At 37.3% G+C, this 26114-nt stretch overlaps 1 protein-coding gene across 2 annotated transcripts in view; it reads left to right on the top strand.

Annotated features, from left to right (window-relative positions):
* The window catches only part of LOC127437269 (plexin-B2-like), a 241364-nt gene extending 220826 nt beyond the window's left edge, over nucleotides 1–20538 (top strand). For both annotated transcript variants that reach the window (XM_051692093.1, XM_051692094.1), the window contains exons 26-37: nucleotides 626–692; nucleotides 1346–1492; nucleotides 6362–6518; nucleotides 6609–6709; nucleotides 6839–6923; nucleotides 7039–7190; nucleotides 11766–11926; nucleotides 14386–14533; nucleotides 14622–14686; nucleotides 15694–15769; nucleotides 15846–15920; nucleotides 16147–20538. In XM_051692093.1, the coding sequence (XP_051548053.1) occupies nucleotides 626–692; nucleotides 1346–1492; nucleotides 6362–6518; nucleotides 6609–6709; nucleotides 6839–6923; nucleotides 7039–7190; nucleotides 11766–11926; nucleotides 14386–14533; nucleotides 14622–14686; nucleotides 15694–15769; nucleotides 15846–15920; nucleotides 16147–16251 (1339 nt within the window). In that variant the 3' untranslated portion in view covers nucleotides 16252–20538. The remainder of the gene's footprint in view (nucleotides 1–625; nucleotides 693–1345; nucleotides 1493–6361; nucleotides 6519–6608; nucleotides 6710–6838; nucleotides 6924–7038; nucleotides 7191–11765; nucleotides 11927–14385; nucleotides 14534–14621; nucleotides 14687–15693; nucleotides 15770–15845; nucleotides 15921–16146) is intronic.
* The last annotated feature ends 5576 nt before the right edge of the window (nucleotides 20539–26114 follow it).

The following is a 26114-nucleotide window of genomic DNA, read 5'->3' as shown; positions in this document are numbered from 1 at the left end:
CTTCATATTTTTGGAATCGTTCCAAAATAATAATCAAATTGAATGGGGTCGAATTCTGACAGCTTTCAGATTTCACGATGCATCATAATTATTAGATAAAGAATAGTAATTAGGGCTGTCAATTGATCACTTTTTTTTAATCAAATTAATTACATGATATGCCAATTAATTAATAGAATTAATCGCAATTAATCGCGTTTATAAATGTTTGCTAAGAACGGCCCTATAATAACAATAATTCAATAAATAATGATTAAATAATTATAAATAGTTCTTTTTAAATAATTATAAATCTAATATATATATTATTTAAAAAAATGATTTTTATAATTAAAGTGCCTGACATTGATGAGTAAAGCATTGATAAGACCATATAAAAAGTGGTTTTTGAAGTCAGTATATTGTTTATTTCCGTATTATTTAACATAAGCCTATCATTGGCCGACAGTCCACAGCAATTCTTTTTGCAAATGAATTTACAAATATATCTGTCCAAAACAGACTTATTATAAGGGCTTTTCTCAGGATGCATCAATGTACACATGCGTCAGATGGACGCTTTTGGGGCATGTCATAATGATTGCGTCACGGTGTGTGTTGTGTGTGTTTTGTGTGTTATCCACAGGTCTGAAACAGTGGTGGAGAGAATGCTGAGTAACTGGATGTCTATCTGTCTCTATCAGTACTTAAAGGTAAAATATCAACCTTTTTAAACTACTTATTGTGTTGTTCAGTGCAGTGTTTACACTCTTTATATATTCAGCATACAAATGACTGACTTATAGTTGTCTCTGCATATTATGCTTGGTTAGGAGAAAGTATTTTAACATTGAAAAAAATTGCACGCTTCAACTTTAATTTCATGTAATTTCATTATCATTTTTTTATTAGTCTTAAAGCGATGGATTTTGTTCTCACCACAGGGTTCTTGGTCACGCTTTGATATTCATGAATGTAGCTGAGATGATGATAACAGTGTTTAATGAGAGGCACGTTCTGCATGAATCAGCACTTCACATGAGTTATAACATCTCTGCCGTCAGAAACACACTTTAAAGCTGAAGTGTGTTAAAATACTTTCTCTTACCCCAGTTTAATACGCAGAGACATCTATAAGTAATTTCACTCAAATGTGGATCACTGTGGCTTTGCGGTGCTTTCAAAACATTGCTATGTTTGTTTGAGCGTCCCAACCAGCTCACCATAGCAACACTGGCTCAACCAATGGCGTGAGTTTAGGGTGGGACTATCTCCATGTCCAACCAATGAAAAATGTGAGTTGTTGCTTGACAATTTATAGATTTACTAGGACATTAAATGTTAAAATGTTGTTTTGTTTGTTTAGGACACTGCTGGAGAGCCGCTGTACAAACTCTTCAGGGCTATTAAACACCAGATTGAAAAAGGGCCAGTGGACGCTCAGGTCAAGAAAGCGAAATACACACTGAATGACACGGGCCTGCTCGGAGACGACGTGGAGTACAGCATACTGGTACGGAATGTGTGTGTGTGAGTGTTCGTGTTGGCAATGGGGAAGTTATTTTGAAAATGTAGTCAAGCTTGGAATTTAAAGTAGTTAAGCTATAAGATATCAAATTTAATAAAGTAGCAAGTAGCTGACATGACTGAAACTGTAAACATCTTTTTAATTAAATAACATAGTGATAAACAGCAGTATTTCATAAAATATTTAATTCACTAGAAAAGTTATGTAAACGTATGTCTTCACATAATACTTTCTAGCTAAACAAAGAAAACAATATTTAGTTAAATTCTGCGGTATATCACTATATTGAATTTTGAACAATTTGCCAAAGGAAACGATTTACCAAACTGTATCAGACTTTCCATTTCAAGACCAAAATTGGATTTTGCTCATAGTTATAATGAAGGTGGTGGAGAAGGTAGATAACTGATTAATCAGCCTATAGTTTTTGAAAACCAATTTATTGAATGTTAAAAGAAAAGTTTCTTAGTTTTTCCTTATGGCGATGTCTGTAGAGGAGATGTGACCATAATCTCTTTCTTATTACTATAATACAGTAATAAAAAGACTGGTCACAGTCTTTAAAATTACATTTATTAATTAATTGTTCATTGTGAAAAATTATATTATTATTATATTTGTAAAAAATATATAAAGTATAATTGCAATATAGCCGCAAGCGGCAATCTTCAGGGTCCAAGCACATGTGAAGAAATAACCAAAATAATCAGAATTGACAGAAATGATACAGTGGATGCCAAATTACACAAATTGACTATATAAAAGCTGCTGAAAGCTGATTGGTCGATGGCAGCCATGTTTTTCAAAATATGCGACTGTCCTCATATACCTTGATGACACCTTGGACAAATAAACTGCATGCAATATTTCAAGTCGATCGGACCAACAGTTCCATAGTTAGAGCCATTTTTGTTTTTAACCATTATAGCGCCACCAAGAGGCAGAGGTGTGTAATATTTGTCCTCAGAATGACCTCATACATAAGTGTACCAAATTTGGTGATAATATCTCAATCTGTTCAAGAGTTATAACCATTTTAGTAAAAGTGGCCACACCCATTATGAACGTTTTGGCGTATCGTTTGACGATAAATCAGAATTTCAAAATTCCTTTGATAACTTTTCATATTGGGAATCTGCTGAATCATTCTGCACTGGTTTGGTTCTGATCGGGCAAACGGCCTAGGACGAGTTCATTTTTAATTTTTTCAAACAATCCAAAATAGCGGGAAATCGAAGGGGCGGAGCAAAATTCTGTCAGGAGGTAAAACTCTTCGGCATGATGTAAGGAATCAGTGGAAAAAGAATTTTGTTTCTAGCCCTTACGATTCAAGATTTATGGCCCAAAATGTGATTTTTGTTTGTTTTGTTCGCAATAGCGCCACCTAGTATCTGAAGGATGTGTGTCTGTACGCCTGAGTAGTAGGGGGGATTTGGAACCATCCTGCCTAGTTTGGAATCTCTACGACTTGGTCTCTGATGCCCAGACACTTTTAGGGCAGAAAAAAAAATACGAAGAAAATCGGAACAAATACAATAGAGTTCCTACACCTTCGGTGCTTGGACCCCTAAATATTAGTTAAAGGTGCTATATGTAATATTTTTACTGTACTAAATCATAAAACGATCATAATATGTCATTAGAGATTTAGGAAACATGCTAAGTTGACATACTGGCTTCTCCGATAACAGTGCTACAGCCAGTATATTCTACTTTGAAGTTTCCATCCCAGGCCGGAATTTATGTTTATGTTTTGGCCTGTGTGATCCTGCCCACTCCTACGCACCAATAGTATTTCGACACCGCCGGATTGCCAGATTTGAACAAGTTTGCAGGCAAACAACACTGCGTGCTGCAGCCATGGAAGCCAGCAAATGAACTGGATCAGAGATAACAGATTCACCTGACCTAAAAAGCCTCGCCATCCGTCTAAAAACCACCATGACCAGAGGCGTAGTAAAACAAGGATAAAATATTGGAGATGCCTTTGGAAGATGGAGACCACTTAAAGCCCAGAAATCCTTTAAAACAGATGCTGAGTTGGCAGATTTTTGCCTTAACAGGTAAGCATTGATCTAATTTATCTCTGCTACTAGTAGGGATGGACATTTTGAGTTCATCCAACATTTGAGTACTCGCATTCATACTCTCTGTTTCATGTGCAGCCTGGTTTCAAGGCAGCGAGACACAGCCGTGTCCTCATTCTGGCAGCCCGCACGAGCTTCGAGTCTGGGGCGGGGCAGACAACTCTCCAATATTTTTAATTTGGACTGCAGTACCCATTTCAAACGCTTGTTGTCAATCTTACATATAGCACCTTTAAATATACATTGTGATGATTTTTCGCAACAAAAATAGGCTTAATTTACTTGATACAAAATTTGATTTATCGTTTAATATCTTGGAAAAACAAATGAAATATTAAAGAGAGATATAATTTGTAATTGTTTAGAGGTCGACTGATACTGGATTTTGCCATTACAATAACTAAGGTAGTGGGAAAAGCTGATTAATCGGCCGATAGATAAATCATATTTTAAACGTTTTGCTAAACGAAATGATTTACTAAACTGATTCAGACTTTCCAAAGCAAGGCCGATATTGGATTTTACCGATACCAATAATTAAGGTGGTAAAGAAGGTAGATAACCGATTAATCGGCTGATTAGTTTTTAAAATAAATTTATTGAATGTTAAAAAAACATTTCTTAGTCTTTCCTAATGGTGATTACTCTAGAGCAGACAAATGTGAGATTACTGGAGTCTTTTTTACCATAATGTGAAAAATCTCTTTCTTATTACTGTAATACAGTAACGAAAATAAGCCTGACTGGTAAAAAATTTTTTAATTAATTTTACATTGTGACATTGTACAATATTATTTGTAAAACAAAATAATAAAATCTAAAAACTATTATATAATTTTATTAATTTAATTTAATTAATTAAATGTGTATTGTGATGATTTTATGTGACAAAAATATGCTTAATTTACTTTATACGAAATATAATAATATAACCAAATATAGCTGCAAGCAGCTATTGATGGGGTTCAAGCTTTTTAAGAACTTTCAAAGTATGCAAAAAAGGTATGTATATGGATATGTACTTTGTAAGTTGCTGAATTTGCAAACTGGTGTTAAATATGACTCTGATGTCTTGTGTTCAACGATCCTGAAACAGGATAATTGTTATGGTGGTCATTTTTTTTTTTTTTACTTTTTAACTGTTATAAAGCTACAAAGCACCCAATCTCCAAAAAGGTTTTAGGCTTTCGGTTACACATGATAAATGCAACCCCTAAATAACTAAATAAATAACTAAAGTTCAACTTTTCTTTGATAATTATTGACCTAGGGAGTCCTAGATGTAGTTCACAGCAGCAGGTAACATTGGATAATATACAATAATCTACACACCATTTATACAGCCATTTTGCTGAAATTTGATTGGCTGCTGGCGGCCATGTTTTTTTTATTTGTCTGAGTAATTTTGTAGAATATGTTAGCATTTGGCCCCTACAAGAAGCATACCAATTTTCAACTTCATTGATAATACAGTTGCAGAGGTTTGAGCATTTTTTTGTTGTAGCGCCCCCTATAGGTGAATTTTTTCACGATTTTGCATGCAGAGTCAAAATGTGCTGTTGTATATGTGTATCAAGTTTCGTAACATTTGGCCTTTTCGTTTGGTAGATATTGGTCAATACGTACAAAATGGATGACGCCTGACCAATTCGTTGGGTTATATCTTCGCAACGCTCTGACGAATCAAAATTCCTTTAACTTTTTGTCAGGAGGGTTCATAGTAGACACACCCCAATTTTCGTGCGAATCGGACATACGGCCTAAGAGGAGTTTGAAAAAGTAGGTTTTTCGAATTATGCAAATTAGCGAATTAGAATCCAGTGATGTAAGACACTTGAGTGTGCGACAAACAGTTTAGGAGTTATGGGCCAAAAGGTAAACATGATCACTATAGCACCACCTTGAGGCCGATTGGGCCGAAACTTTGATACCTTGTAGTACTCTGGGGAACTATCTTTCCTCAAAGTGTCAGCTCTCTACGACTTACGGTTTGGTCTGCATGATGAGTTTTAGGGCAGAATAATAATTTTTTTTAAAATCCTTACAATTACAATAGGGTTTCAGCCCTTTGGGCTTGAACCCCTAATTAAGGCGATAACCGAATTTATCGGCCGATAGTTTTTAAAATCGATTTATTGAATGTGTTTTGTTTTTTTTCTAAGAAAAGTGTCCAAAATGAATAAAATCCCAGATGCACTTCATTGTGCAACCAAAGCCACAATAATAACCAGTAATAAACAACAAGAAAAAACATTTGATGCATAACGTGGGACTTTTTTAACTATAAAAATGCTCGAAATACACCGGGGACCCTTTATTTTAAAATGTCTGTGCTCCCAGCTCCACACAAACAGATAAGGGAAACAACATTTGCACTCTTATGATCATCTACAGTGCATTACAATATAAACACTATAAAGCAAGCATTGTCATGTAGACTAATAAATACTTCATGAGCAACAGTAGATCATCAGCGATCCCTTGTTATAAACATCCAGTATTCTGGTAATCTGGTATTATATAAAAAAAACCCAGACAATTTTCCTTTTCTCTGGGGACTGAGTCAGTCAAAATCAACATGAACTCAATAAAGGTGAAATAAACTGACATTCAAAAATGTCTATGCTTCATATTTGTCGAGTTAGTTAGATCGCTACATTTAGTGACCTACTCCTCAACAAAGAACAGTGTGTGTGTTTGTGTTTTGGATTGTATTAAAGCTACAGCTTCTCTGTTGAGGGTCATAACATTCACACTTTGACCTCAGACGCTGCAGGTGCTGGTGCAGGGGGAGGGGCCTGACATCACGCCAGTAAAGGTGCTGAACTGTGACACCATCTCTCAGGTGAAGGAGAAAATCCTCGAGCAGGTGTACAAAAACCTGCCGTACTCTCAGAGACCCAAAGTAGACAGCGTTACACTCGGTGAGTGTGTGTATCTTGCGTGTTAAAGCCCGTTCCAAAATGTATAAAGACATTATTTATCTGCTTGTGCTGTGGTCTGTTCCTCCACAGAGTGGCGTCCCGGCTCTACAGGGCAGATTCTGTCTGATCTGGACGTGACATCACAGAAGGAGGGCAAATGGAGACACATCAACACATTGGCACATTATAATGTGAGTGAAACGCTTTTTTGCGGTGAAATGTTTTGACTATGTGTTGTGTTTTTGTTTCAGCAAACCCATTTTAGTGTTGTTGTCCTTAAAGGGGACGATTCTCACTTTTTGTGTGTATGTATGTTTTAGGTACGAGATAACGCAACACTGGTCCTCTCCAGAGTTCAACACACGCAACAGTCATACGACCAAAATCATGACAACCATGAAGAGAGTGAGCCGAAATCTAATTACCAACTTTCTCAAAGTTGTCTTTGGACTCAACACATGCACAGGCGCATCATTTGATACACACACTACTCTGAACCCATGTCTAAATATCTTGACAGGAAATGCCCTGTTGGAGGATGATAAAGTTTTTCACCTTGTTCGACCAGCGGATGAGCTGGATGAGATGAAATCTAAGAGAGGAAGTATAAAGGACAAATCCATGACCAAAGCCATCACAGAGATCTATCTCACCAGACTGCTCTCCGTCAAGGTACTTACTAAAGGAATTAAATATCATAAAAATGTGACATTCCCTAAAAACAATATGAAACAGCACGTGCATTGTACTTTTATTGAGTGAAACAGAATTTTCAGCTGGAAATAATGTAGTGTGGGGCTTGATTTTATTTCATTGGGATTTGATTGGATCGTGAAAAAAAAAGCTATGATATTAGTGGTTAAAATCATTTTTCCCTGCCCACACAGCCTTAGGTTACATCATTAGGCAAGAACAGTCATTTTAGATGCAAAGATGTTTAGATGTTATTACAATGCAAAAAATAAATAAATAATTAAATTATTAAAGTAATATTACGGGTTCAATACAAGTTAAGCTCAACCGACAACTTTTGTGGAATAATATTGATTACCATAAAAATCTATATTGTCCATTTCTTTAAAAAAGCAAAAATCTGTCACAGTGAGGCACTTACAATGGAAGTGAATGGGGGCCAATTTTTGAATGTTAAAACACTCACTGTTTCAAAAATAAAGCCACAAGACATAAAAAATATGCATGTAAACATGATTTTAGTGTGAAAAATCACTTACTAACCTTTTCTGTTTAAAGTTATAGCCAATTTTACAACTCCGTTGCCATGACGATGTAATGTCAGCAACCCTAAAATGACTGTAAAAATGACAATTTAAACAACTTTACAGCTCAAATAATACATGAGTTTTAACAGAAGAATTAATGTAATTGCTTTTATAAAATTATAAGCTTCACATTTCTCCCTTTAAACCCTCCAAATATTGGCCCCATTCACTTCCATTGTAAGTGCCTCACTGTAAGCCAGATTTTTGCTTTTTTTAAAGAAAAGGAGGGACGAGTCAAATGCATTTTTGTGGTAATCAACATTATGCCACAAATGCTGTCGATTGAGCTTAACTTGTATTCAACCCGGAACATTCCTTTAATCAGCGTTTCGGTCTTGTTTTCCACTAAAAATATCAAAATCTCCTCAAAGCAAGATACATTTAGTTGATTTCAAAAATAGTAAGCCTACATTTGACTATATATAAAATATATAGTACTGTGCAAAAGTTTTAGGCACTTGTGAAAAATGTTGCATAGTGAGGATGTCTACATTTATCAGTTAACGTCATACAAAGTCTAGTAAACATAAAAAAGCTAAATCAATATTTGGTGTGACCACCTTTGCCTTTAAAACAGCTCCAATTCTCCTAGGTACACCTGGACACAGTGTTTCTTGGTTGTTGGCAGATAGGATGTTCCAAGCTTCTTGGAGAATTCACCACAGTTCTTCTATCTATTTAGTCTCAATTGCTTCTGTCTCTTCATGTAATCTCAGACTGACACGATGTTCAGTGGGGGGCTTTGTGGGAGCCATGACATCTGTTGCAGGGCTCCCTGTTCTTCTATTCTAATCTTTTCTATTTGCAAAAGTAGTGTTTGGGAGTCTAACATTTATATTTCATATTGACACACTAAAGCTGAAGATATAAATAACCATCTTAAGACAAATGTTTTTGTGAAACATCTTATGTGCCTAAGACTTTTGCACAGTACTGTATATATTTTGAATTAAGTAATTTATTTTCCTCATTACTGTAAATTTGTTCATTAAAGCAAATTGTTAATTTTTTTTTATTGTCTTATTGCATAAACCCTAATGTTGTTAGAGTTATGTGTAACACTTTACAGTAAGGTTCTATTTGTTAACAATTCAAATGAATGTCAATTTAAAAAAAAAAAAAATAGAATTATTCACTGTTCATGTTAGTTCAGAAAACATTAACTAATCTTAAAATATACAACTTTTCATTAACAATATTATTAGTATATGTTGAAATTAACTTTTATAAAGATTAATAACTGCTTTAAAAGTTTTGTTAATTTTTAGCTATTGCATCAACTAATGATAATGAATATAACCTTATTGAAAGTGTTACTAATTTATACTTAAAATAAGAAAATTTGCCAGTGGGGTAAGAAAAATACCAAGAAAAAAAACGTAATTAATTTGAATATATTTAAATAACGTACAGTTATTTACTGTGTAAATATCGTGTACTGATGAATTGTGCCCTAAACTTAACCCTGACCCAAACATTTATTAAGAAAGTTCATTTGGTCAATTTTGATTTTGTTTTAATCATGTTTTTTTATAAACCCCCTACAATGAATATGAATAAGTGCTCACGTGTTCTCTTAACTCATGAAGCTTAAATCTAATTCTGTTTGATTGGTTCATTGTGTCCTTGTGTCGAAGGCAGTTCGTCGTAAACTGTTCGATTAGGGGGGCTAATTACGTTGTATGAAACTTAACTCAACGGCTCCATAAAGCTGTCAGAACCGACAGAAACGGAGCGTAGCGGAGATGACAAATATTCAAGCCAATATGTAACGTCACCTGTCATGCTGATCAAAGTGTGAAAACATCCACACGTCACTGTCAGTTACGCAACAGGCTGATGTCTGAATAAACTAGACTTCTTATGTTATTATTAGAATATGCTGCAATTTTATAATCTGTGTTCTGTGTTCAAGAGTTGCTCTGTACTATTTTATTTTATGTTGTGACTGTCTGTGCCAACTTTACCCCTGGGGTTCCCAAACTTTTATTGTGAGCAAAAACCCTTGAGCTAATTTATTTACTTTATTAAGTACCCCCTGAGATTTCGAGTAATGCTGATCTTTCTGTTAATATAGTGACTATTACAACATCTTCGCATATTCACTTATTTAGTACATGGGAAAACGAATTGAATTCAAATAGACAGGTTTTTGTGGTAATCAAGCTATCTTCACAAGGCGTTTCTTTTAGCCTGAAACGATCTGACAAAAGATTGTGCGATGCATATTGTACGCCAAGATGGCTTGGTGAAATTTCGATATGATAGGCTAGCTACTATCTAAATTTTAGTACTGAGATTTTTGTCTGTCCACCAGGAAACAAAGATTTATTTATTTTTTTGCCCAATTCCCAGTGCGCTTTAAGTCCTCGTGGTCGCGTAGTGATTCGCCTCAATCCGGGTGGCGGAGGATGAATCCCAGTTGCCTCCACGTCTGAGACCATCAGTCTGCGCATCTTATCACGTGGCTTGTTGAGCACGTTGCCACAGAGACATTGCTCATGTGGAGGCTTCACGCCATCCACCGCGGCATCCGCACTCAACTCACCACGCGCCCCACCGAGAATGAACCACATTATGGTGACCACGAGGAGGTTACCCCATGTGACTCTACCCTCCCTAGGAGACCTGGATGGAGTCACTCAGCACGCCCTGGGATTTGAACTAGCGAGCTAGTGAACTCCAGGGGTGGTAGCCAGCGTCTTTTACCACTGAGCTACCCAGGCCCCCATGAAACAAAGTTTTAAAGTGCTTACATTTTGAGGAAGAACTAGTTGCTGGATTCCACGAATTTTGTGTTGTTTAACGGTATCAAATATTTGAAAAGTTACACAGTGTGGACAATACCTTAACACTTGATGTCTTCAAACCTCTTGCATATTTTAGATGTGAGTAACAAAAAAAAACTTACAAAACCATTATGTGAAGGCCCTTTCACACCGAAAGAGACACGAAAAATCTAAACGAATTGCCAACAAATAGCCCTGTCGCACCAAAAGCGATGCGAATACTTGCCGTTACCACATTCACGTCTTTACAACATGTGGTCGTTTCATTGCCAGGTGAGGAATAAAAAAATCAACACAGTAGAAATATAATCATTTGTCGACATGCAAATGTTCACTCCAGGTTTGAAAGGCTCCAGAGGAATCCATTGTTTCTATTCAAAATGTTTATTGCAGAGAGAAATTAGTTTTTTGTTTGAAAGAGCTTTTTTTTTTACATGTCAAGGAAATAGTATTTAAAGTGAACATGAAACAGCATTCGTAACCCATTTTAGTTCCATAATGTCACAAATTTACGACTGAAGCAGAATATTAAATGAGAAAGAAAGAAATGGACAAAAAAAAAGACTTGATTTTATCCCTCAGAAATGTATTGGATTGTAAAAAATTGTTGAGGGCTTGGTGACATCATCCGTAAAGGGAAGTCGTTTCAGTGGCGGGCAAAGTTGTTACATTTTGATGAAAGATTAAAAATACTAAAAAACATTTTTAACAATAATGTTCCATTCGTTATCATTAGTAATTGCATTAGGTATCATGAACAAACAATGAACAATATATGTTTTACAGCAGTTCTACATCTTTGTTAATGTTAGTTAATAAAAATACAATTGTTCATTGTAAGTTCATGTTAGTTCATAGTGTGTTAACTAATGTTAACCAACACAACTTTTGATTTTAAAACTGTATGAGTATGTGTTGAAATTGACATTAACTAAGATTAATAAATGTTGTAGAAGTATTGTTCATTGTTAATTCATGTTAACTAGCATTGTAAACTAATGTTTACAAATGGAACCTTATTGTAAAGTGTTACCAAAATGTATTTAGAATATCTACCACAAATAAATCATCAACGATAAGACTAGCAATGTGTAATAAGAATTTGGATTTCATGTCGACTTTGAATTTAAAAATGCAATATTAACCTTTCTGTGCACTCGTGTGTATCTTTTTTATAGGGTACGCTGCAGCAATTCGTGGACGATTTATTTAGCAGCGTTCTCTGTTCAGGTGCCACGGTCCCGCCGGCTGTTAAATACTTTTTTGACTTCCTGGATGAGCAAGCGCTGAGACATGAGAACGTAGATGAAGAAACCATACACATCTGGAAGACCAACAGGTGGGAACATGTGTGCGTGTTGTCTCACAGCGGGATTCTCTGTTTTGTGATTGTCATTTTTCTCTGGAGACCTCTCTGCATATGCTAATGTCAGCTCTGCATTCATTTATTCCGCCTGATGTGTTGCCGTGGATGTGCTGTGATTGATAGCTGCCGCAGAGAATTGCGACGAGCAATATCATCGCTTCAGCAGCTTTGCATGCTCTCAGGGTTTCTATTAAATATAATGCCACCCGCAGCCAAACAAACACCTTAATTACGTCCCTGGTTAATTTAATTGTTCTGTTATTATACTTTTTTTTTTTTTTTTTTTTTTTTTTTTGCTGTTGTCTGCAGAGATGCGGCTGGCCAATATATAGATCCTAAAATCACTCATCTGAATGAGCTTTTTTAAAACTAGATCACAGGAAACAAAAACTCGAGCTGTTTAATATCCTGTTTAAAATTCCAAAGCTGTCTGTCCGCACTCATGCTCCGATGGCATGAGTATTGAGTGAATTATTTGCTCTTTATAAAATATATGCTCGATGATGTATTAAATGCACAATTAGTGGTGTTCCCTTAGCTGTCAATATTACACTTGCTTATACTTGGGGTTAGGGATTTGTACAAACACCTAACCCTAAAGACCGAAACATACTCTACACAGGTGCTTCTAGCTACTCAAGCTCAATTCGGTTCGTTGTTGCGTTCCAAAATGTGTCAGACCTCAATGCAAAGAACTCACTGTAGAAGCAGACAGTTCACACCAGTGTTCGCTATAGTGCCCTTTGTGGTAACACATACTTACGTTGCATTATCAATGTTGCCACAAGGGGTGCTATAGCAAACATTGGTGTGAACTGTCTGTTTCTACAGTGAGTTTTCTTTTTCAAGTCAACTAATATTGCTAAGTAAGGTAAATTCAATATACACCGATCAGCCGCAACATTAAAACCACCTGCCTAATATTGTGTAGGTCCTCCTCGTGCCGCCAAAACAGCGCCAACCCTCATTTCAGAATAGCATTCTGAGATTATATTCTTCTCACCACAGTTGTACAGAGCGGTTTTCTGAGTTACCGTAGACTTTGTCAGTTCGAACCAGTCTGGCCATTCGCTGTTGACCTCTCTCATCAACAAGGCCTTTCCATCCGCAGAACTGCTGCTCACTGGATGTTTTATTGTTTTTGCCACCATTCTGAGTAAATTCTAGAGACCGTTGTGTGTGAAAATCCCAGGTGATCAGCAGTTACAGAAATACTCAAACCAGCCCATCTGGAACCAACAATCATCCGTGCGATTATCAAATCATCCAATCATGTGGCAGCAGTGCCTTGCATAAAATCATTCAAATATGGGTCAGGAGCTTCACTTAATGTTCACATCAACCATCAGAATGGGGAACAAATGTGATCTCATTGATTTGGAGAGTTGCATGATTGTTGGTGGCATTATTGATTGTTCTGTGTACGGAAATGCCTTGTTGATGAGAGAGGTCAACAGAGAATGGTCAGACTGGTTCGAACTGACAAAGTCTATGGTATCTCAGATAACCGCTCTGTACAATTGTGGTGAGGGGTTGGCGCTGTTTTGGTGGCACAAGGGGGAGCTACACAATATTAGGCAGGTGATTTTAATGTTGTGGCTGATCGGTGTATTTTTAGCAACTTACCTGAATAATAACACATCCAGTTTAATGCCACAAACTTTTAAAAGTAATTCTATCACCCCCTTGAGTACTGAGGTTTGTTACTGCCACAGTAACAAAGAAGGTACATTTAAGCATGTTCAGCCAGACCAACGTCGGCAGTGCGGTGGTCAAGCGCTTGCATCTGCGTACATATACTTGCGTAAAGTATGTTTCTGACCTATGTATTTAACTTTGATTTTAATTCATCCCTTTGACGTGTAAATCAACCTATGAATGGCTTAATTATATTTGTGTCTGAGGAATATATTAAGAGGAAAAAAATTTAGGGGCCTGGGTAGCTCAGCAAGTAAAGACGCTGACTACCACACCTGGACTCGCAAGTTCGAATCCAGGGCGTGCTGAGTGACTCCAGTCAGGTTTCCTAAGCAACCAATTGACCTGGTTGCTAGGGTGGGTAGAGTCACGTTGGGTGAACCTCCTCATGCTCACCATAATGTGGTTCTCACTCTCGGTGGGGTGTGTGGTGAGTTGTGCGTGGATGCCGCAGAGAATAGCGTGAAGCCTCCACACGCGCTAGGTCTCTGCGGTAACGCGCTCAACAAGCCACGTGATAAGATGCACCGATTGATGGTCTCAGACGAAGAGGCAACTGAGATACATCCTCCGCCACCCGGAGTCACTACGCCACCACAAGGACTTACAGCGCATTGGGAATTGGGTATTCCAAATTGATAAAAATAAATAATAAAAAAAAAAAAGAGGGGAAAAAATTATACACTCCAGCTTTAATACTGTGTCTATCTGTCTCTTACTCTCTATCTTTGCAGTTTACCGCTGCGTTTTTGGGTGAACATTCTGAAAAATCCTCACTTTATTTTCGACGTGCATGTGAGTGAGGTTGTGGATGCCTCTCTGTCTGTCATCGCCCAGACCTTTATGGACGCTTGTACGAAAACAGAGCACAAACTCAGTCGGGTGAGCCTGCTAAAATCCATTTTTCCACTACAGAGAACACAAACACAAAAGAAGTCATTTATAAACATGCTGTGTCTATCGCCTCCAGGACTCTCCCAGCAACAAGTTACTCTATGCAAAGGAGATCTCCACCTACAAACGGATGGTGGACGAGTAAGTGACAGTTTTCAGAGAAAGAAATGCTATTTTGAATCAGTTGTTGTGTTGTCTCAGCCAAAAAAACGCTCACCCACCAACTGTTTATAGACCATCTGATGCATATTGGTGCATTCCGGCTCCTTAACTGTTCCATTAATGATTCTTTAAGAATTGTTAGAATTGGGCTTCACTGGTCACACTGTATGTTTCACGCTGTAAATTCATAAGAGTCATTAGTTCAGGAGTCAAAGTACACTGGTAATGCTGTATGTTTTGCGCTGTAGATTCAAAAGAATCATCTCATAAGAGTCATTCTTCTAGGAATCGAATTATCTTGGTCATGCTATATGTTTTGCGCTTTAGATTAAAAAAAGAATTGCTGTAGATTTAAAAGAATTGGCTCAAAAGAGTCATTTGTCCAACAATCGAACTACACTGGTCATGCTGTGTGTTTTGTGCTGCTAATTCAATAACGGTGTTGCAGTTCGTCTGAATGGTTGCACGAGTATTTTAGCAAACCATCCTGTCCGCATCGGTGGAAGAATACACGTTACAGAACAAGTAACGGAACCGAAAGTCATGAAAATCATTCAGTTCCAGACTTTTTTTTTCAAATGGAACCGGTTCTAAATGAGAACTGATTCTCGGTTCCCAGACCTAATTGTTATTTCTTATTCCTGATTTGACATATTATTTAAATTTAAATTTAATTGAACAGTTTTGGAGATTTTTTTGTCTTTCCCCATTCAAGTACATAAGATCTGTATTTGCATGACTATTGCCTAGATAAAATAATATAGCTGCCTGGGGCGTTGTTTACCTTAAAGGGACTTTAGTTATTAGAGATTTCAGATTTAACCTGCCACTAAACATCCAATTAGTAGTAGAGTTGAGATGTTGGTCGCATCAGAAGGTCTCTTCCTGTCTAAGTGAGCAGTTCTTGGCCAGAAGTATCCGCAATGTGGACCAGAGTTCACGCTGAAGTCCAGCTATGTGTAAATAGCCGTTTTGTGTTTCCATAGGTACTATAAAGGAGTTCGGCAGATGGTGCCCGTCAGTGACCAGGAGATGAACACACATCTGGCTGAAGTGTCTCGGGTGAGTGTATGTGCGGGCTTTCATTGATATTATTAGGAAAACGAGAGACGGGTGTTGACTTGTGTTTGTTCTTCAGGCACACACAGAGAAACTGAACACACAGGTGGCACTTCACCAGCTCTACCGGTACGCCAGTAAATACTACGATGGGGTGAGTATACAAACACACACAAAGTTCTGTTCTCCAGTGTGACATGCTATTCTTAATCTAAAACCATTTTAAAGAGCATTTTTCAAATCCCTATTGTATATTTATTATACAGTAAATGCCATTTTTATGAGCTCATATTGAGAGACTACATTTAATATTTGTACTTTTAAAAATGCATTTGTTCATTCCCTGGTCATTTAATCTATCTGTATCTCTCTCTCTTTAGATAATAATGTCTCTGGAGGAGGACCCTGCTGCTCAGAGTAAACAGTTAACTCTGAGACTGCAACAGATCGCAGCAGCACTTGAGAACAAAGTCACTGACCTTTAACCCTGCCAGCGGACAACAGAGAGAGAGAGAGAAAATGTGTGTATGAACACACTGCGTGTGTATTTAGCATATAACTATAATCAGATGTTCAATTTTTTTCCTGTGTAGAGAGAAAAAGGTTTTAAGAATTGTATTCTATATATTTTTTAATGTGCAGTCTTTATAAGAGGAAAATAACTTTTTAAATAGACGGCCTTGTGTCAATTCTGTGTAAGAGCGTGTTTGCGTGTGTGTGTGTGTGCGCGCGTGCAACAGGTTGCCTATATTTTGACCAAAAGGGATCCGCCCAGTGTCACTGGTAGAATCCTGCAGCGTATGTATGCGGGGGAGGAGCCTACAGTGAGGTCATATCTGGTATCGACCAACCAAAACTGCTGAAAGTGACATCATCTCAGAAAAAAAGTTAAATAAAATAGATTGCAGTGGATACTGCACAGTATGCAGTACACTAGTATTCCAATTTCGAGCATAGCCAATAACACGATCAGAGACATTCTGTTTCATAAGCTTCAATTTTAATTCAGCTACATCTGCTAAATCAACTAGCAGACCCACAGATAATCAACGCGGGCAATAACAAATAAAATTTGTCGTTATAAGGCATTTAATTTTTACAAATGTGAAATATTGTTATTTCCAAAGTTGTGTTCTTCAGAATTGAGTTTAATTGTGAAAGGTCGATACTGACTGAATTTATTACGTATCGCACAAATTGTTGATATCTTATGGCTGATGTATACTTCGGTTTTCTGCGAACTGCTACATCTCATTTACAGTGTACGTGATGCAGATTTCGTCATCAGCACAGTATGCGCGGACTGCATGCATGCACGCACCCCAGTTTTTCTAGACACACGGACTATCCATGTCTTTGCTCATCGTCAGCGCATGCACCTGCAGTTGACTATACTAAAAATATCGCAAAGCAGTCGTAGTGCTCATGCATTGAACGCATCTGTACGGGCTCGCAGTCAAAAGAGTATACTTTGAAAAGCTAGAATGCTCGACCGTGCGTGAGACGTAACTGACCACGGAAAAACGAAGTATACCCTAGACTTTAGTGTGGATGTGGCTGAAGACTTCATAACTTTTTATTTCAATTCAGCTACATGGACCAACGAACAGACACACAAATAATCAACGCAGGCAAAAACGAATAAAAAATTGTCACTGTAAGGCATTTCATTTTTAAGTATGATGGCACCTGTGAAAAATCTTTATTTTCAGTGTTGTGTTATTTTAGAAAGGTGTTTAATTGTGAAAGGTTGATACTGACGGAATTGATTGCGAATGGCACAAATTATACTTCGGTTGTCCGCGAGCTGCTAAGTCTCGCACACGGTGCGCGTGACGCAAATTTTGTCATCAGCACAGGACCAACGAGAATACTCACAAATATTCAACGCAGGCAATAACGAATAAAGGCAATTCATTTTTACGTATGATGTTACCTGTGAAGTCTTTATTTCCAGAGTTATGTTATTTCAAAAAGTTGTTTTAATACTGAAAGGTTCAGTACTAACTGAATTTATTACATACAGCACTATTTGTCTTAAAAGGCCAAAGTATACTTTGGTTTTCCACGTGCCGCTAGCACGTGATTGAAATTATGTCGTCTGCACAGTACACACATACTGTCTGTGTGCAGCCCAGTTTTTCAAGACACGTGGACAGTGCGCATCTTTGCACGTCGTCGCGCATGCACCTGCCGTTGACTATTAAGGAGTATTGCGCAGCAATCTTAGTGTGCATGCGTTAAATGCTTTTGTACGGCCTCACTGTCAAAAGAGTATACTTTTTCATTTCAGCTACATGGACCAACTAGCAGACTTACAGATAATCATATAAGGCAATAACTAATAAATAATATTCATTATAAGGCCTTTCAGTTTTATGTACTATGATGGTATGTGTGAAAAGTCTTTATTTCTAGAGTTGTGATAGGTTCGATACTGACTGTATTTATTACGTACGACACAAATTGTCGATGTACTGAACAAATGACATGTTTCAAGGCCAAAATATCCTCTGTACTACAGAGTATCACAACGCAGACGTAGTGCGCATGCATCGAACACATCCATATGGGCTCTCAGTCCAAAAGAGTATACTTTGAAAAGCTAGAGTGCTTGACCGTGCGTGAAACGTAACGGAACGTGGAAAAACGAAGAATAGCCTACACTTTAGTGTGGACGTGCCCTAAGACTTCATAACCTTTTATTTCAATTCAGCTACATGGACCAACTAGCAGACCCACAAATAATCAATAACGGCAATAACGAATAAAAAATTGTCATTGTAAGGCATTTCATTTTTATGTATGATGGCACCTGTGAAAACTCTTAACAGCACGCGGACAACAAAGTATATTCTAGCGTTTAGAGACAATTATGCAAGTGATGTTGAGAAATTACAGAAACATTTTGTGTAATTTGACACTTTCTGGCCTCAAATCTTGGAGTTTTTCTTTCGTTAGAATGGTTTCACTGTGATATCTAGAACGTTAATGGTTTTTACTTTGGCAGGAAGGATCATGACAAACTAATTTGTCTGAGGCACTTAACAAGATGTTGTTGTAGAACCGAGAAAGAATTCTGCTCTGAAACCTATTCAAACCAGATATATTTTTTTTCATTTACATTATTTCTGCAACATCTACAGTACCAGTTAAAAGATTCTGAACAGTATTGAAGGAGTTCCCTTGTAGACTGGCACTTACTTCTTCACTATCCTGCCCAAGTCATCTGTTAAAAAAATACGTAATTAAATTTTTTTTTTTTTTTTTTGGTAGAGAAATTCATAAGTAAGTGAAATTATATTTGCCTAAACTTTTGACTGGTAGTGTTTGAGCGTCTTCAACAGGTTTTCTGTAAATGTGTCCCACTGGGTTTTTAGATCAGTAAATTTCATGATCTCACTGATCTGAGAACATTTTTTTGTGTTTTTGTGAATATCAGGATTTAGGTTACAGGGACCTGATTTCAGAACCGTTGATGTCTGTAATTTCTGTCAATCCCCTCATTTCGATTGACAGCACGGCTTCATGGTAACAAATGGCTTGCGATGTCGGACGCTGGGATTCCTTCTCTTTGAACGCAGCTAGGGTGCTTTAAAAGTTGGGCCATGCTGCTTGGCGTGAAGCGTCTTGGCACGACCCCCCCTCTTCCCCTCCACTTTAATAAAACCAGCGGGAGCTTCGTTTGATCGTAACTGCATGCGTAATGCTGACTCCTGCTTTCAAATCCACTCTTTTCCCTTTCTCTTTAATTTAAAGGTATAGTTCCCCAAAAATGAAAATTCTGACATTTTTACTCGCCTGCCTTTCGTTCAAAACACGCATACTGTTATTTTTGCGTGGAACACAAAAGGAGACATTTTCAAATCACAGCTCTTGCCATACAAAAATAACCGCGCACAGGTTTGAAACTACATGAGGGCGAGTAAATAATAACAGAATTTTCTTTTTTGGGTGAACTACTCTTTTAAAGCACAAGCGAAGATGCAAGTCTCCGTAGTTGAGTGTGAAATGCTTCTTTAAGCCTTTCTGTAGCCACAACGTGCCTTAAGGTGTTTAAATGGGATTGGTACAGTGATTCTGAAGATGTCGATTTGGGATTCAAAGGGGGTGGGGGGTAGTTGTTGGGCGTGTAGAGGTCAGAGGTCGTGGCGTATGTAAAGTGTGGTGTTAACAGTAAGTTAAGTATTCAGAGATGTGCTGTAGCCAGAACATGCCAATATATTTGAACATGCTGTATGTTTAGAGCAAAAGCGCAGTTTTTAATAACGTGCAAATTTTTTGAGTGTGTGTGTGTGTGTGTGTTTGCTTTTTAGGAGTTTTACTGCATTGGGAAAACGCTTGAGAATGTCCATCTAGACAGCTGCCATTATGTTTGGTCTTTATGCAAAAGAAATATTGATTAGCACACTTTTTTTTATTACTGTACTGACCCAAAATTGTGTTTAATTGATGTGTATCAACAAATAATCTGTACACAACCTTTTCTTACTGCTGTGCAGTTAATATTATTATTTTATGTCCTTATGAAAATATATGCCTTTGTATTAAAAATGCTAATCTGTCTACACTTGTTCTCCTGTGCATTATGCTCTGAGAAAACTCAGTTTGTTGTTGTTTATATCTTTCCTTTTACTTGTGAATGTGTCGAGAGCAAAGCATTCTGGGACTTCAGACAGAGAACTGCGAATGGATTCAGACACTGCAGCTCTCGGAGGACTGATCATGCCACCTGGTCCTTTTTTCAATAAATATACACCTTAATTTCTCAACAGTTTCGTTTCGCCTCTTTTCTAGACTACAAAAAACGAGTCAGATTTTCAGCAAAATTATTACATAAACAATTCTGAATTGCTGCTGGACTAAACAAAGGCAAAGTCAAAGTAATTTATTACACTTCATGTGAAACAAAACGCAGGAGATCAGCAGTTACAGAAATACTCAAACCAGCTCATCTGGCACCAACAATCATGCCACAGTCGAAATCACTGAGATCACATTTTTCCCCATTCTGATGGTTGATGTGAACATTAACTGAAGCTCCTGACCCGTATCTGCATGATTTTATGCACTGCACTGCTGCCACATGGTTGGCTGATTAGATAATCGCATGGATGTTTGCTGGTGCCAGACGGGCTGGTTTGAGTATTTCTGTAACTGCTGATCTCCTGGGATTTTCACACACAACAGTCTCTAGAATTTACTCAGAATGGTGCCAAAAACAAAAAACATCCAGTGAGCGGCAGTTCTGTGGACAGAAAGGACTTGTTGATGAGAGAGGTCAACAGAGAATGGCCAGACTGGTTCAAGCTGACTACGGTAAAGTGTACGGTAACTCAGATAACCGCTCTGTACAATTGTGTTGAGAAGAATATAATATCAGAAGGCTATTCTGAGATGCGGGTTGGCGCTGTTTTGGCAGCATGTGGAGGACCTACACAATATTAGGCTGGTAGTTTTAATGTTGTGGCTGATCAGTGTGTGTGTGTGTGTGTATGTATATATATATATATATATATATATATATATATATATATATATATATATATATATATATATATATATATATACAGTGCATCCGGAAAGTATTCACAGCTCTTCACTTTTTCCACATTTTGTTATGTTACAGCCATATTCCAAAATGGATTAAATTCATTATTTTCCTCAAAATTCTACAAACAATACCCCATAATGACAACGTGAAAGAAGTTTGTTTGAAATCTTTGCAAATTTATTAAAAATAAAAAACGAAAAAAATCACATGTACATAAATATTCACAGCCTTTGCCATGACATTCAAAATTGAGCTCAGGTGCATCCTGTTTCCACTGATCATCCTTGAGATGTTTCTACAACTTGATTGGAGTCCACCTGTGGTAAATTCAGTTGATTGGACATGATATGGAAAGGCATACACCTGTCTATATAAGGTCCCACAGTTAACAGTGCATTTCAGAGCACAAACCAAGCCATGAAGTCCCAAGGAATTGTCTGTAGACCTCCGAGACAGGATTGTATCGAGGCACAGATCTGGGGAAGGGTACAGAAAAATTTCTGCAGCATTGAAGGTCCCAATGAGCACAGTGGCCTACATCATCCGTAAATGGAAGATGTTTGGAACCACCAGGACTCTTCCTAGAGCTGGCCGCCAGGCCAAACTGAGCGATCGGGGGAGAAGGGCCTTAGTCAGGGAGGTGACCAAGAGCCCGATGGTCACTCTGACAGAGCTCCAGCGTTTCTCTGTGGAGAGAGGAGAACCTTCCAGAAGAACAACCATCTCTGCAGCACTCTGCCAATCAGGCCTGTATGGTAGAGTGGCCAGACGGAAGCCACTCCTCAGTAAAAGGCACATGACAGCCCGCCTGGAGTTTTCCAAAAGGCACCTGAAGGACTCTCAGACCATGAGAAACAAAGATTGAACTCTTTGGCCTGAATGGCAAGCATCATGTCTGGAGGAAACCAGGCACTGCTTATCACCTGGCCAATACCATCCCTACAGTGAAGCATGGTGGTGGCAGCATCATGCTGTGGGGATGTTTTTCAGTGGCAGGAACTGGGAGAGTAGTCAGGATCGAGAGAAAGATGAATGCAGCAATGTACAGAGACATCCTTGATGAAAACCTGCTCCAGAGCGCTCTGGACCTCAGACTGGGGCGAAGGTTCATCTTCCAACAGGACAGCGACCCTAAGCACACAGCCAAAATAACAAAGGAGTGGCTCTGGGACAACTCTGTGAATGTCCTTGAGTGGCCCAGCCAGAGCCCAGACTTGAACCGATTGAACATCTCTGGAGAGATCTGAAAATGTCTGTGCACCGATGCTCCCCATCCAACCTGATGGAGCTTGAGAGGTCCTGCAAAGAAGAATGGGAGAAAATGCCCAAAAATAGGTGTGCCAAATACTCAAAAGACTTGAGGCTGTAATTGGTGCCAAAGGTGCTTCAACAAAGTATTGAGCAAAGGCTGTGAATACTTATGTACATGTGATTTTTTTTTTATTTTTTCGTTTTTTTTTATCTTTTATAAATTTGCAAAGATTTCAAACAAACTTCTTTCACATTGTCATTATGGGGTATTGTTTGTAGAATTTTGAGGAAAATAATTAATTTAATCCATTTTGGAATAAGGCTGTAACATAACAGAATTTGGAAAAAGTGAAGCGCTGTGAATACTTTCCGGATGCACTGTATATACATATATATAATTATACAAATGTAATTAATTTTAAGTAATATACTATATAACATAATACTTAAATAATATATAGTATATTTAATAATATATAGAATATTTCAACCATGTTATCAGAACTCTACTCACGATTTACACCGCAGACCCAAATCTAATCACACTTCTATTATTGGATTTCATAAGAGATGAAGACACAATTTAAATATAAACCCTTCATCTTTTATGGCTCTTGACTTATGTAAATTCATAATGTCTCAGTAATAATCCTTCATTATAAGCCTTCTGTCTAATAGTTAAACACAATCAGAGAATTAGGATGAGGCTTGTTGCATAAATGCTAAATGTGTTTGAATACTCTCTGCTGTTGGACGCTCTCATAAGAGCTTATATTACCCGTGATTCTATAACCAAATTAATCCGCTCATACCGTGTGGGCCGTCTGCATGCACACCGAATTAACTTTTCCTTGAGCAACTGCAGGCTTCAGAAGAAAAAACAGCTCAGGTTTTTATGCTGGGAAAATAAGATCTGGCCCTTTCATTCCCTCCGTGTGATCCTTCACTTATGGAAAACAAACAGTGTTGGGTAACGTTACTTTTAAAAGTAACTCGTTAGAATATTGCGTTACTCCTTAAAAATAGTAACAATTAATTTTTTTTATTTTTTTTTTAATTTATGGAAAGTAAAGCATTACTTTTGCGTTACTTTTTTCTCACAGCCACTTTCTCTTCTGCTCTGCTGTGCATTCCATACAAAGAAGCCATGCATTGCATACAAGAGACATTACAGGTCATGCTAGCTACTGTACGACACTCATGTCAAAACAACATAGTAAACAGATATTTAGAAAGTAGGTCTTCACGTCATATTTATAATAAAGAATCAATAACATGAATATGCATGATTCGTTTTCCATCAACATGGCAGCCAATATGAATAATGAAGAATAACCACTGTCTTGCCTAAAGCAGCAAAGTCCAACACTTGAACCTGCATCATATACGTCATCATGTGCTGTGCCCATCAACAATGCCAGAGTCAATGTTAGATGTTCTTCAAAAGTCAGGATAAAATTAAATGGGGAATGCCAGCCTAACGTGTTCAAGGAATAAGTCTGATGAATAAATGAATATTTTTCACTTAAGTCATCTCAGTGCACACTTGTTTTGAGTTGATCCACAGTGCGTACAGATGCCACAACTTCAAAGGCGCATTTTGATACAACTTGAATGGAATCATTTTTAATGCTACCAAAATGTCATAAAAACGGTTTGTTTCATGAATCAAACTACTTGTTCATTAGAAAACAAAAATGTAGAATATTTTTAGAAACTAAGACATTTTTTCTGCATACACAATCAATGTAGAACATTGCACGGAGCCACTGATCCAGGGTCAGCTTTTCTCATCCCATTCTTCCAGTTACGGTGAGCTGTAACACAGAGCAGTTCGGCTGCATAAGTCAGAGAATTGAGTGAATATTTCACCCTGTGTATCATGTCGTGGCCAGTTGAAGACTAGTCTAATCCCTCTGCCTAAACGCGTTTACTGATTTTTTTTAATGCAGTGTGTATTAACACGTGAATCAACCGCATTTCACTCAACTGAATGTTGTTGACCTCCTATCACACTAAATACACCTTTTACCTGCAAGGGAGGGAGGGAGGGGGAGGGGGGGGTTGCAGCGTGAAGCATTTACATGTTTCCATTGATCATGGTATAACTATTGGGGGGGGTTGTACTTGCTTGTTTTGATTATTGGGTGAATAATTCTGCACCCAGGGGCATAGAATCTACGCCCCTGGGTGCTAGAGACTTCTTGGTTGGGCGTTCCATTTTCTCCCATTTATTTAAATAGAAGTGACTCGTCTCTCTGCTAAATAGTCTCTGGCCTCACACTCTATAGATACAATGTCAATCATGCACATGTCTCCTCCCCGAAATCTGCACACTTTTACTCCTGATTTCTCGCAATACAGGGACAGAGGTGTACAAAAGCAACGCATTACTTTATTTAAAAAGTAACTCTGATATTATGGTCTAAAATAAAAAAAATATTGCGTTATTTGATTCGTTACTCGAAAAAAGTAATCTGATTACGTAACGCACGTTAATTTTTTAACACTGTTGGGGAGAAACTAACTAACTAAAAGCAGTGAGTTCTTTTCAGTAGCGAAATGGTGTAACAGACATTTTTCTCACACAGAAATTATTTTATAAAAATGTTTTCTAGTTTTATTAGTTGTAGCCTATTTGTTTAGAATGTAGGCTATCTGTTATTCAGTTTAATGCTGTCTCCTAGATTCTTGTTGTTTTTCTGCTAGATTTCTCTGATAGTAAAAATTTTACAAATCAAATCATTTGATAATTATGTATTTAAAAGATGACTCTTAAACAGATTAAATGGAGTTAGGTCATTTTTGTTAGTAGCTGGTAGTTAGTGCTGCTGAGTAGTTACAGATTACTTGTAATCTGCATTACATAATCAGATTACAAATATTTAAGTACTTGTAATTATAAGATTACATTTACTTTTTTAAAGACTAAATGATTACATATTAATCAGGCAACTGCAGTAAATTAATGATTTATTGATCCCTCTACCGATTGTATTAGTGCGGTAAAGCTAGTTTTAGTTTTTCAAATTGCTTTTGTACTCAGCCTCCAAAATGTACATGAAAGCGCTTTTGTGACAACTTTTGAGAAGGTTTTCTTTTTTCTTTTTTTTTACACAAATATAACTGATCTGATCTTACCTCACATGGAATGTCAGAGTAAAAACATTTTAAGTGCCTTTTTTATTTCACTCAGAAACAGAAAAATAGTGAGTTAAACACACACACACACACACACACACACACACAAAATCTTATCAAATCTCATATTTTGATCTATTAAGTAGTTAATTAATGCATTTAAGCAACACTGTCAAAATGGTTCAAGCTTACTCTACTCAAATGCATGTGCCATCAAATAAACAAGTAATCCAAAAGTAATCTAAAAGCAATCAGATTAGATTGCCTTCAAAAAAATTTAATCCAAGAGATTACATTACTGACTACAACTTTAGTCATGTAATTTGTAATCAGTACCAAATTACAATTGAGAAGTAATCAACCCTGCACTGCTGGTTGTAAAGGTAACTACTGTACCTTTTT

The sequence above is a fragment of the Myxocyprinus asiaticus genome, chromosome 48 (assembly GCF_019703515.2).
Source record: "Myxocyprinus asiaticus isolate MX2 ecotype Aquarium Trade chromosome 48, UBuf_Myxa_2, whole genome shotgun sequence".
In the NCBI taxonomy this organism is placed as follows: Eukaryota; Metazoa; Chordata; class Actinopteri; order Cypriniformes; family Catostomidae; genus Myxocyprinus; species Myxocyprinus asiaticus.
The sequence above is the reverse complement of the archived record's forward strand: the minus strand, read 5'-3'. Positions and strand labels throughout refer to the sequence as shown.